The following is a 14,223-nucleotide window of genomic DNA, read 5'->3' as shown; positions in this document are numbered from 1 at the left end:
CCCACTTGAGTATATCATATCAGTGATGGTATACTCTGGCACTTGAAACCAATATTCCAAAATTATGGTCATAAGTAAAACATAGATACTATTGCTATGTGGAAAAACCTTTAAGAATTTATAGATTCCACCCCCATCCCCTGTCTAGCTTGTTTTAAGCTAAGAAATGTTCAAGTATATTCAATAACTCCCCCCAAGTAACTAGCAGTTAAATAGAAAAAAACAAAATTAGATTCCAGTTTTCTTAGCTTCCAAGTATAGAGCTAAAGGGCTATTTTCATTTCATGATCTGTTTTCATGCTCTGAATTAACTGAAGTCCCTCAGAACTTTCATGCAGGGGATATTCAAATATTTACCAATTTTTTAAACAGTTTACTAGGCATTCTACTAAATGCTTACAAGTAAAATCTAACTTAATAATCATACACACACCTCCTGTGAAGGACATGCTATTATCTTTATTTTACAGATGAAACAAGGGAAACAAAATACATGGAGGTTAAGTGCCATGTTACAAATCACACAGGTAGAAAGTTGTAGAGCTAAGCTGTGAATCCAAGAAAGGTGATAGAAACATGTCCCTCTAAAGTGAAGTGCCACCTGACTGCCACCCCCAGCAACACCCACATCTACACACATATATATCTATGTTCAGAGGTGCTTTGATATGTATGCAGACACATAACTCATAATACATATCTACATAAGCATGTGTGTATGTAAGCTATAATAGCAATTTTAGACCCATTTTTCATAAGTATTATTTTATGGTTCTTTGAAGATGTTTTCACATCTATAATTTGGTTCCTCATGGCAGAAAGTTCTTTTTTATTTCTATAGTGTCTCTACTGATGTTAGCAAAAATGTAACTGCAAGATAATTATTGGGCATTCTGGTAAATTTTTGCAAGTAATTAAGACTCTAAAAATAATGAAGATCTCCTTTTATTGAGAAAAAAATTATAGAAAACAAGTAGGAAAATAGCAATGCCCTAAGATAAGATGTTGATTTTTAAAATCTTCATGAAATTATTAACATAATATTTTAGAAAAATGTTTAATGGCATTTAATTTTTATGTTATATTTTGGTAAAAATTCTGTAAAAGACAGCTGTAATGTATTATTTTACAAAAGTGTACATATATATTTGAAAAAATATACAGTATGTAGTGTTACTATGTACACAGAAATATACTTATGTACATACAGAAAATATTTGGAAAGCTTAAATTATGATTATGAGTAGTTGTGTCTTGGTGATAAGATAAATGAACATTTTTAATTTAATTTTTAACCTATTCTACTGTTAAAATAAGAAAAAATACTTTAATGATAAGGGGAGAAGCCTAAGAAAATAATTAAAAGCTCATTGCTTTCAGGATAATGTTATGCACTGGGTATGAAATTAGAAGTTAATCTCACCTTGACCCCTGATAAGGTTGTGCCACTCACAGAGTTGAAATCACAAACTATATAGGCTACAAGGTAGGTACTCATTTTCACAGTAGTTGCAAAATGGTCTTCTAAGAGGCCTCCTTGAAGTTCAATTGTTTTAACCTACAGCAAAGGAAAGGAATCAATATTTGAGAACTGGATATTTCATGACCACGCCTGACTTATGGCAGGAGAGTTAGAGGGAAGCCTGACACTCTGAAGGACCCTCGATGCCTTTCTAGGAGATCAAGGAACTCTTTTTACTTTCTGCGGCCTCTTGTAGTTGCTCTATTTCTTTAATACTCTTGAAAACACAATGCAGTGCTTTTGGGATCACAAAATGATGCCCCTTACATTTGTATTTGTGTGTGTGTGTGTGTGTGTGTGTGTGTGTATAATTCTTATATATAAAATCTTAGATGCTTCTACATTCTTAAAATGGAATAACCACCAGCATTGGCATCGATTCAAGTTCTGGGGTTCTAAGCACAAATGCCAGAGAATGACCCCTTTCCCTTTGTTGCATAATAAATAAACCTTTGCAGTGCAAGGAAATGGGAGGCAAAACTGTGCTAGATACTTTACATTATCTTTTAATCCTCTTATGTGGGTGTGAGGTAGGTGTTATTTCACAGGTGAGGAAGTAGAGGCTCAGGAATGTTAACTGAATTGCTGAGATCACACGACTAGTTTCACAACAAGACCAAAATATGGATGTGACCCTGTGATTCCAAAGATGCTGCTCATTCTTTCTTTTTCTGCATAACAGCTTGAGTCATAATCTTATTTTATCTTTGCTTCATTGATTCAGCAATGAAAGCAGTCAGGCCAAGAAGGTCATTAGTAATTTAAGCTTCTGTCCATCTACCGGGAAGCAGAAGGTTTTCAGCCTGTAGACTGGTCAGCTGCATCCATTAAATTCACCGAGAAATTACTAAATTTTACCTTTGCTTAGTCTGAGTGGCTTGTGCCAGAGATAGTCTGTACCATGTTATGCACACTGCTCCTAAATACTGAATGGATACAGATCCAATCATCTGAAAATTCCACTTTCTTCAAATTTGTCAAAATGTAAAATTTTCCTGACCCACCCCTAGCCCTTTTTAAGAAGTCAGGCTGTTAACAGCCCTGACCATGGTTTATTAAGCATATTTTATTTGTTGGATAAGATTACAGTTTGCTTCAACCAGAGAACATAGCTTGAAGGATTACAATAAACTGTTAGGAATGCTACAACAGCAAATGTTTGTGGTTTTAAAATGTACAGATTTCTATTGAAAAAAATGTATTTCTGAGTTTCAATAAAACAGAAGATACTGATCAAATATTCTAAGTAAGTTAGAATTTTATTTTGGCTGTATTTTTTTAACTCTATGCAGCAAATTAATTTTGCCCCAAAATGATCTCTTTGAGGAATTTGATTCAGTTAGTGTTCTATGAATCCCCACCAAAGGAACTGTCTTAAGTGGAGGACAACGGGCAGGTAGCACTGTGGACTTCTGCAAATGTCAAGACCATTAAGCCTTGGATGTTTGGATGGGTTATGAGAAGAGGTGGTGAATCCGTGGGACTATGAGAAAATGAGAGTCTGGACCACTTGAAAGCTGGTGGCCGAGATGATCAAGAGGTAGATACGTATTTGCCCTGATTTCTGCCTCCAGAGAGACAGTCCATGAAAGCCAAGTTTTGCATGGGAGTCTGGAGTGACCCATGAGGATTAGCATTTCCTTAAATAGAAGTGCATGGGATATTCACGTAAGTTCTTCCAGAATGGTGATGTAAGCTCCAATTATAAAGCACTCATTGCTAGACAAGAATTTAGCTAGTTTCTCAGTGCCAGAAGAACTGTACTTGCATAGTAAATATCACAGCAGGTATGTTTTCCCTTAAGGTGGAAAGGAGCCAAGGAAATGCCCCAAGGTATGCTGCCAACTAGTTCTTGGGTGGCCCCTACTTCCCTTAAATATTTTATTCTCAGTTAAACAGATTGAGAATTTCATGTGTGTTGCTTCATCCCATCGGACCACAACTCATCTTATTTGTTACAACTATTATCCAGAGAGTATAAAAGACTGGATAGGGCAACAAAAAAGTAAGTTATACTAGTATTCACTGTAAAGAGCATGAACCAGAGCTGCTTCAGCCAGCTGAGCCAATGCAGAGATTCAAGGATTGGATGAGATATTTTCACAGTGTTGGCTGATTTTTTTTTTAAATCCAGGGGCACTTAACCACTGAGCTACATCCTTAGCTTGTGTGTGTGTGTGTGTGTGTGTGTTATTTATTTACAGACAGAGTTTCACTGAGTTGCTTAGGGCCTCGATAAGCTGCTGAGGCTGGTTTTGAACTCACTATTCTCCTGCCCCATTCTCCTGAGCTGCAGGGATTGCAGGTGTGCGCCACAGTGCCTGGCTGATTTTTCTTAAATAGGAGAAGTTACCAGAGGTTTCTAAAGATATCCAACATTCTAATATAATAACAGTAGTGTCAATTTTTGTTTGCATAATATTTTAATGAACAGTCCTACTTTACCCTCCATATGAAAAATTATATTAATAAAAAGCTCGCAGGAAAGAGACGGAATGACATATTGCCTTTAAATGAACATGCTGTTGGAAAGAAGCCTCAGAGCTAAGGTAGCAGATCATCAATACTGAAAATGAAAGAGCAAATTAAACTTCTGTCTGTTTGATCATGGAAAAATTGAAGCGTATGTGTCACCTGCAGTTTGCACATTTTTCCTCAGTCTTCCCTGCTAATATTTCAGAGAAAATGTGTTTTCCAGCATTAAAATGAAATCTGAGGAAATGCAGTGTCAGAGCACAGTCTCTTTTCTCTCTTGCATCTGCAGAGGCCAGGCCCTCTTTAGAGCAGAGTGGAAAACAACTATAACGGCCATTTGATGGCTGCTGGTAACCAAGGCTGCTTTTTGTGCAGTCTACCATTTGAAAGCACCACTGAGAGGGCCTCTTTTTATCCTACTTTCCAAGCATCAATGGGGAAATATTTTACATTTTGTTCAACAGCACAAATGGCAAGCATATCATTAGTGAGGAAATATCAAATGAGGCTCTGGGACTATTGTGTCCTTCAGGGTCTCTGTATTCTGAGTATAATTCAGAATAATTCAAGCCCCCCCCCCCCAAGAATCCAATGTTCTCTTTCAATTAAAAAACATGCACAACCACAAAAAAATAGCTTTCATAAATAATTTTAAGAACTACTTTCAACATTTAAATAAAAATGGATAAGGGATTGTAAATGTTATTACAGATTACCAGTCAAAATTTTCCAGAATGAGGCCTGAAAAGGTCCTTTAGGCCCTTGCCCACAGCAGTTGCAAAGCAGGGAATTGTTATAAAAGCAGAATTTTGGGCCTCACCCCAAGGCCTACTGAATCTGAATTTACATTTTCACAAGATATTTGAACAATTCATGTTAACACTAAGGTCTCAGGAGTGCTGTTCTAGGTAATTCTGAATTTTGTCACTGATTTAGGAGAACACTGTTTCCACGTGAACTCAAATAAAATATAAATCTCTTTGGGGGAAAAGAAGCTTTTTATGTAGAAATACCCCCAAACAAAATGTCTCAAGGGGTTAGGAAAATTATAAAATATTTAGATGGATGAAAACAAACCAATGGCTTATATCCGGAAAACAAGGAAAAAAATTTTAAACAAAGACAGAGACACAATTGAGAACAATCCCCAAAGTTCCTCAAAATGGCAATACCTTTGGCATGTTGGATAGTGCGATGTGTCTGCTCTCTCTTCTTATCTTGATTGAAAAGTTGGCTTTGAACAATGGTTCATCAAAGCAAGGAAAAGCCATCCGTGCCTGGGTTGGCTGAAAATCTGTTACTGCAATTATTCTGCGAAAAGACCCCCCAGTAAGAAGACACAAGTGAAACCAAAAATAAATTAGTTCATACCTTCAGCAAACAGTTTACTAAAACTAGAGATGCTGTATTTGATTTCTCAAACTATAATCTTAGTGAATCCAGATTTTCCCTCTTTGAAGAAAACAAGGGTAAAATCTTATTCAGTGTCTCTGCCAATCATGATTAATGCACACTCTTGAGCACTCCCCATTATTTCCTTCACACTTGTGTCACACAAGGATATTGAGGCTCACAGAATTCGAGTAAACTATACCAGGATCCTTAGCAAATCAGTCTCACGCCCAGTTAAACTGGCCTCAAAATTGAATAGGAAATTAGTAGTTCAGTTACTGTCTTGGAGCCTGAGGAGGCTTCAATAAAATGTGCGAATAATTATATAGATGAGTGATGTCTTAGGTTGTGCTTCCAGGAAGGGAATCCCAAATTACTAAGAATATGCTGTCAAGATGAGGCAGTAAGAGAAGAGGAAAAGCTTGCAAGGTGCGGTATTAGGCAAAGTCCCAGCCTCAGCCTTATTCCCAGAGAGCTCTGGGATGGAAACTACACCTTCGAGTTGCTCTCACTGAAGTCAAGGAGCTGGGCTCTCATATTCTTGTATCACCATTGGTTAAGGCTCTCCATGTGGCACCAAAGTCCCCATTTCTAAATCTATCTGCTGGCCAGCAAAGTTCCTCCAGTCTTCAAATTGTAATAAGTCATAGACAGTCTAACAAACCCTGTATTTCAACAATTCAGTAATACCTGAAATTGTGTAATTACAAATTTATTGCTTGCATTTTAAATTTCAACTAAGCAGTAAGCCTGGGGAGCCGATTTTGGCCGAAGAGAAGGGAATAATAAAAAAACTCAAGTGTCTGATAAAGGACAAGGGGGCCATGGGGAGAACAGAGGGGCTATAGAGATAATTTTACCTCAGCTTCTTTTATTTTTCTGATTCTGGTTGGGGAAATGAGGTTAGGAATGTAAATGATTTACTCAGAGCCTCAAGTTTTCATTTGAATTCTATAGCAGGTATTGCAAATGTAAAGGAATTCTAAGCGTCTGAAATAATTTTCACTAATGTGAAATTTGGGTTCTATTAAGTCTACATTGGAAAAGCAAGGAAAACAAAACAAACAAATAAACAAAAACACACACAAAACCCCCTGAACCTTTGCTATTACACAATTACTTTTAACTCCACATGCATAGTAGTAATTTCCTGCTTCTCAAAAGAATGATTGTCTCCTGAATTTTTTTGTGTGTGTATATGTGTCTATGTGAGTGTGTGCAAAGAAAAAGAGAGTCAGGGAGAGAGGGAAAGAGAGAATGTGTTCTCTCAGATTCAATCGACACTGTGCAGCATATTATCCCACATGTTGATCTTTTAGATGACTGAGTATGAACAGCCCTGACTCATTAATTATAAGAGGACTCAGATATAGCCTTCAATTAATGATGAAAGGTGTGCTGGAAAGTCCTCTAGCTCTTACTTCAGATATGTACCCCTGTAGTCTTCTACATTTCCAAAAATATTATCCCTAAAATGTATGACCTTTGAATGGACCACTTTTTACTTAAAGAAATAAATAAAACAAAACAAACAAACAAAACACCACTGGTTTATATGGTGCCTTAGTGACAAGGAGTTGATATGTTTCATTTCTAGTACTCTGCTGGGCCTGAGCACAGGTCCCTGAGAATTGAATGCAGTGAGTGTCACCAAGGGGAGGGGAAAAGAGATGGGCCAGGGAAAGAGCTATTCTATGTGGACTTGAGGTCTTAGTGGACAGTGAACACCCAAGGTGGGGAAGGAAAAGCAAGTATGTAGAAGACTCTGCTAGCCACCTGCTCAATATCCACTCACTTTCTTTAGTTTCAAACTCTCTGCTCTTCAAAATTAATGTCCAATTCAATTACTTTGCTCCAGAACTAATGTCACTAGCTTGGACCAAATTACCATAATTTCTTTCCTAAATAATTGTAATGACCTCCCAAATGATTGCTCTACTTCTATTTTTTTCTAATCTATAACATACCCTACCATGGTTTGGTCTGGCATATCCCTTCAGTAGCTCATGTGTTGAAAGTAGAGTCCCCAGTATAGCAAGGTTCAGAGGTGGGCTTTTAGGCAATGGTTGGACTATGAGGACTCTAACCACATCTATGGATTAATCTATTTGATGAGCTAATCTGATAAGTGAATGGACTATGGTGAGGTACGAGTTATAGGAAGTAGGTCACTAGGGGTGTGTCCTGGCCCCTCTCTTTCTGGTTCCCAGCTGTCATGAGCTGAGAAGCTTTCCTCTGCCATGTCCTTCTGCCATGATATTTCTGCCTTGGATCCAGCTGACCATGGACTGGATCCTCTGAAACAGTGAGCCAAACTAAATATTTCCTCCTCTAAGTTATTCTTGACCGGAATTTATATCGTAGTGATAAAAAGCTGACAACACATACCCCCTTGATAAGGTTTGATCTTCATAAAGATCAAATTTATGATCAAACCAGATCATAAATTGTGATTTATGCACAAACCAGATCAGAACCTTCCAGTGACTTTCCTTTGAACCTGAGGCTCTAAAACTCTACATGACCTTGTTCCTTTCCCCCCTTAACTCCCCCAACTCACACTGGCCTTCTTTTCTCCATCAGCCCTACCTTAGAGACTTTGCTCTTACCCCAAGGTGTTCTCATGATTCCCCTGTTCACTCCTCACTCTCTCTTTCAATTCAGGTCTCAGCTCAAATGCATCTTCTCAATAAAGACTTCTCTGCCAACTCAACTATATTCATCTCAATCCCCAGATACGCTTTCTTGTTATTGTATCACTTTGTCTTATTTTCTTCATAGTAGCTATCATTTACATTGCCCCTTTTATTTATTTTCTTGTCCCCATAGTCTCTTTGACCAACTCTTACTACTGTGCTTTCAAGGTCCGTAGCCTTGACTGACACACAGTATGTGTTCTGTGAATGTGAGATGATCAAGTAGACCCTATTTCTTAGTTCTCCAAACAGATTTCTCCTTTGCCACTGCCTCCTGGGTTTGAATGATACTATGTCCTGCCAATGTGCACTTTCCCACTTCCTCTTTTCCAGTCCAAACCTCACATCTCCTTCTGGTGTTGACTCACCTTCTCTGGGAAGCTGTGCCTATTTCAGCCCTCTCTGTGGGGTCTGTTCCTTCCCCTAGCATATAAGTATGTTTGTCTTATCAGTCTTACACTGGCCTCTCCTTGAATTGCCTTATTTTCCCTCCAGCTGTTTATGCCTCTGTATCCTGTCTTCCCATTCCCACTGTACTTAAGAAATAGTATAGTTTATTCCTCTTCCAAGTTCCCCACAGTGTGTTGGGTTTCTTATAAATGATTGCTGAAGCACACTACTGACAAAGAAATGTAAGCCACAAAGAAAGTATGACAAGAGACTGTAATGACTGATAAGATCTTACCTTGTTTCACCATGTAGAGTTCTGTAGGTGCTTTTATAAAACCCTTCAAAGCCATTAGCTAACTTGCCCTGAAAGTCAATAGCTACATAGTATCTCAGGTCAGCCATAAGTTTCTCTGGAACCAATAGTGCAATTTGCTCATGAGCAGGATAACTCAAAACTTGAAGCTTTTGCCCTGGTTTCTTATCTCTTAAATCTTCCTCTGACTGAAGGGTGGCATTCATGATTTCAAGATCTTTGCAGTGCAAGATGATAAATTGGGTGGTATCTCTGACCAAAATCTCAATCATCTCAGATGCAACAAAGTCCAGAGAAGTGAGATTTGGGTGGACAAAAAGGTCATAGTGGAGAGGAATGACACTGTTTGGGAGCCTTAGCTGATACCAAGGAAATGGCTCCCCATTGGTGGCTACTGTGAAAGCCCCAGGGTCCTCACTGGACTGATAACTAGATGATACTGAGAACTGAGAACAAATGCATAGTTTGGGCAGGATTACTTCTGAGCAGCAAAATCCTATGTAAATATTAAATAATAGTTTTCTCTGTGAATTAATCATTGCTGAAGAGTGGAATATTAAATCTATTCTTTAAAATACAAGCTAACATTCAGGGTAAATCTCATAGTTCTTCATCACACTTGGCCTCAGTTACATCACCCAAGATCCAAACAATGTTTCAAATAGATAGATTTAATCTAGAAGAAAAAAAAAGACACTTAAAACACGAAGAAAAAAATTTCAATTCACAAAAACTTAAAAGCATAAAAAGATATGCATGGATGTGAAAGACTATTCTATCAGAAACAAGCCAAATATCCATTAAATAAAGTAGAAATTAAGCAATCATCTGATTATTATAAACAAAAGTCATTTTAGGCTCAAATAAAAGGACCCTTCCTTAAAATTGCACATATTGGATCCCCTCTGCATTCCTGAGCAATGAGCAGAGGACAGGAGTGTAAATTCATTGATTGTTAATACTAATAACATTTTTTTACATCATCTTAAGAGTATGCCTGAATGCCTAAAAATAAATTGAGCAGGATGCCTCTATCTTGCCTTAAAAAGTAGTCACAAAGAATTCTGTATAGGGCTGGGGATGTGGCTTAAGCGGTAGCGTGCTCGCCTGGCATGTGTGTGGCCCGGGTTCGATCCTCAGCACCACATACAAACAAAGATGTGTCCACCGATAACTAAAAAAATATTAAAAAATAAAATTCTCTCTCTCTCTCTCTCTCTCTTTTAAAAAAAGAATTCTGTATAATTTTTATACCAGATATTAATTTTATTATTAATGGTATTGAACTAATCTCTTTTCATAAATAATATCATCTCAATGATTTTACTCTATGGCTACTGATAAAAAGGATGCAATAGCTTTCCATTACTTTTTAAAATGCAAATTAAGCTGAATTCACTGCTTCTGTAAATACAACTAAAGTAGTTTCTTCATATTAGAAAACAAAATTAGAACAAAAAGTTTAGTTAATTTAGGCAGTTCATCTCTGCTCCCCGACCTGCCACTTGCCTCTGTTTGCCTTTCCTTGCTCTAACTTAATCTCACAAATTGTTTTTTTGTTTGATTAATCATTAACAAGTACTTCAGAATTAATTATCCAAATAATTATTTCAATTTTCCAACTTTCAATGTTAATACAGATCAAAGGGTATATTAAAGGAAAAAAAGAGAATAAAAAATGGATAAATAATGGTGCTTCTCTTTCCCTCTTAAGAAAAACATTAAATTATAGTTACTAAGAACCTCTGATGAATAAAATAATTGGTTTATTATTTTGAATTTCTGAGGATTTTACAAAATAGAATGGCTTATTTATTATACTGCTCTTTGGAACCACAGCACCCAGATTCCAACAGGAGCTTCACTTAACCTACCCTGTATGGTAGATGTTCTGACTTTTCAAACATTCATTTCCTCATCTATCAGACAATGCAATGATTATATCCCCTTATGTGAGGAGAATTAAACTAACTAAGCCATGTGAAGAATTTGGCATAGCACAACTATTAGCATATAGGGAATATGCCTGAATTCCAGATAGTGAATTACTGCTGTGGTTATTGTAATTTGCATTTGTTGGCTTACATGAAGGACTACTCTGCTTCTCTTTAGCACACCCTACCAGAGAAGTGTTTTTTTTTTTTTTTAAACTAATGAGAGTGAAGAGAAAGGCCTTGACATTTCCTCAGATAGTCTCTAATGTTAATCTGGCAAGGATTTTAAAGGCCAGCTACTGCAAGTTCTTAATGTCCAGATAAAGAAACTGAGGGTGAGTGACTGTCCCAAAATCACACAAGAAGTTTGAGGCTAACTCAGGACTAAAATACACTTTTCTGGCCCTCGGTATAGTGAACTTTGCATTACGTTGCTTTGTACTTTAAGGAACATTGCAACAGACAAAATATTCAAAGATTGAAACTGTAAGAATTACAAGGAACACATGGGAAATGGTTTTTTTTTTTAATCCCTGAAAAGGAGTGAGTCAGTTCAGCAGAAAGTCTTAAATCAAGTCCCATCCCCAAGTGCACTCTTTCCACTAAAGCAGTATCAGATTCACCCTCTTTCCCCAGTCTCGGCTCAGATGACAAACCCCCCACCCCCAATATGACAGATTTCTATCTTCAGGTAAGACCACTATTCTCACTGAAAATCTTTGATTTAAAGAAAAACCCAAGAACAATGTTGATAAATTACCTTGATTCACGCTGCTGCAGATTTGAATGGAGGACACTTTATTATTGCTTTCACTTTCTCTTCTAAGATTCAAAACTTTGCATACTTCCTGATTACAGGGCTAACTAGTTCATTATCATGTAGGTACGAATGAAGCATAAGACAAAAAGTTCATTCCACAAAGCACAAAAACTTTCTGCAGAATGTACCAATAAGAGACTTCGGAGTACAAGCCAGTTGGTAAGGTAGGATCTAATTCTAGTATTTTCAATCGCTGTTGCTCCTGCAATTTTGTTTTCCTCATATCCTTATTTCAGAACTTTCAGAACCTATTCATGTTTGTTTTTAGTAATAAGTTATTTTAAGCTAAGATATTGAATTCCACTCTGTGCTGTGTACCTGGTTATATGAAATATTACCTCTGTCCATCTACCCACAACAAAGTTAACTCCAGGGTTGTCATTAGCTCCCCGTCAGCTTCTAAGGCCTTTATCATAGGTGATCATCCTTGGCTTTTCCATGTCTAACCTCTTGTGTCTTGATCACAGAGATCTCTTTTTTTTCTCTCTTTTATTCTATTTTATTTATTGCTGTATATGACAGCAGATTGCAATTTAAATCATATTACACAAATAGAGCATAATTTTTCATGTCTCTGGTTGTATACAAATTAGAGTCACACCATTCGTATTTTCATACATGTACTTAGGGGAATGATGTCTGTCTCATTTCACCATATTTCCTACCCCCAAACCCCTTCCCTTCTACTAACTCCCCTTTACCATATGAAAAGTTCATCTATTCCTCCCACGCTGCCCACCCCCATCCCCATTATGAATTGGCATCATTATATCAGAGAAAACATTTGGCATTTGGTTTTGGGGGATTGTCTTAACTTCACTTAGCATTATATTCTCCAACTCTATCCATTTACCTGTAAATGCTTTGATTTTACTCTCTTTTATTGCTGAGTAATATTCCATTGTGTATATATACCACGTTTTCTTTATCCATTCATATACTATGGATATCTAGGTTGGTTCTACAGTTTAGCTATTGTGAATTGTGCTGCTATAAACATTGATGTGGCTGTGTCCCTGTAGTATGCTCTTATTGAGTCCTTTGGGTATAAACTGAGGAGTGGGATAGCTGGGTCAAATGGTGGTTCCAATTCCCAGTTTTCCAAGAATTCTCCATACTGTTTTCCCTATTGGCTGTACCAATTTGCAGTCCCACCAGCAATGTATGAGTGTCCTTTTTCCCCCTCACATATTTGCCAACACTTATTGTTGTTTGTATTCATAATAGCTGCCCTTCTAACTAGAGTGAGACGAAATCTTATAGTAGTTTTGATTTGCATTTTTCTAATTGCTAGAGATGTTGAACATTTTTTCATATATTTGTTGATTGATTGTATATCATCTTCTGAGAAGTGTCTGTTCAGTTCCTTGGCCCATTTATTGATTGGGTTATTTGCTTTTCGGTGTTAAGATTTTTGATTTCTTTATATATCCTAGAGATTAGTGCTCTATCTGATGTGTGTGAGGTAAAAATTTGTTCCCAAATTGCAGGCTCTCTATTCACCTCACAGATTGTTTCTTTTGCTGAGAAGAAGCTTTTTAGTTTGACTCCATCCCATTTATTGATTCTTGATTTTAATTCTTGCACTACTGGAGTCTAATGAAGGAAGTTAGGGCCTAATCTAACATGATGAAGATTTGGGCCTACTTTTTCTTCTAATGGGCACAATGTCTCTGGTGTAATTCTTAGGTCCTTGATCCATTTTGAGTTGAATTTTGTGCATGGTGAGAGATAGGGACTTAATTTCATTTTGTTGCCTATGGATTTCCAGTTTTCCCAGCACCATTTTCTCCAATATATGTTTTTGGTGCCTTTGTCTAATATAAGGTAACTGTAGTTATGTGGGTTAGCCTCTGTATCCTCTATTCTGTACCGTTGGTATACAAGTCTATTTTGGTGCCAATACATGCTGTGTTTTGTTACTATTGCTCTGTAGTATAGTTTGTTACTATTTTGTTTTTGTTTTTATTTTATTTTATTTTATTTTTTTTTATTGTGGGTCCTTCAAAACATTACATAGTTCTTAACAGATCATATTTCACTGTTTGATTCAAGTGGGTTATGAACTCCCAATTTTACCCCGTATACAGATTGCTGTATCACATCAGTTACCCTTCCATTGATTGACATATTGCCTTTCTAGTGTCTGATGTATTCTGCTGTCTGTCCTATTCTCTACTATCCCCCTCCCTTCCCCTCCCCTCCCCTTTTCTCTCTCTACCCCTTCTACTGTAAATCATTTCTTCCATTTGTATTATCTTGTCTTACCCCTCCTTTCCTCTTATATGTCATTTTGTATAACCCTGAGGATTGGCTTCCATTTCCATTCGATTTCCCTTCTCACTTCCTTTCCCTCCCACCTCTCATCCCTGTTAATGTAAATCTTCTTCTCAAGCTCTTCGTCTCTACCCTGTCCTTGTTTACTCCCCTTATATCAAAGGAGTCATTTGGTATTTGTTTTTTAAAGATTGACTAGCTTCACTTAGCATAATCTCCTTTAATGCCATCCATTTCCCTCCAAATTCTATGATTTTGTCATTTTTTAATGCAGAGTAATACTCCATTGTGTATAAATGCCACATTTTTTTTATCCATTCATCTATTGAAGGGCATCTAGGCTGATTCCACAATCTTGCTATCTTGAATTGTGCTGCTATGAACATCGATGTAGCAGTGTCCCT

The 14,223-nt window shown here is 37.1% G+C and overlaps 1 protein-coding gene across 1 annotated transcript in view; it reads right to left on the bottom strand.

The window, feature by feature from the left end:
• The window catches only part of Erap2 (endoplasmic reticulum aminopeptidase 2), a 38,029-nt gene extending 26,329 nt beyond the window's left edge, over positions 1-11,700 (bottom strand). Inside the window, exons 1-4 of the mRNA XM_026385885.2 lie at positions 11,483-11,700; positions 8,771-9,464; positions 5,170-5,308; positions 1,424-1,558 (exon numbers count right to left, since the gene is read on the bottom strand). Of these exons, the coding sequence (XP_026241670.2) occupies positions 1,424-1,558; positions 5,170-5,308; positions 8,771-9,327 (831 nt within the window). The 5' untranslated portion in view covers positions 9,328-9,464; positions 11,483-11,700. The remainder of the gene's footprint in view (positions 1-1,423; positions 1,559-5,169; positions 5,309-8,770; positions 9,465-11,482) is intronic.
• Between the last annotated feature and the right edge of the window lie 2,523 nt (positions 11,701-14,223).

Source organism: Urocitellus parryii, chromosome 1, assembly GCF_045843805.1.
Source record: "Urocitellus parryii isolate mUroPar1 chromosome 1, mUroPar1.hap1, whole genome shotgun sequence".
Taxonomy (NCBI): Eukaryota; Metazoa; Chordata; class Mammalia; order Rodentia; family Sciuridae; genus Urocitellus; species Urocitellus parryii.
This window is presented reverse-complemented; position numbering and strand designations above follow the sequence as displayed.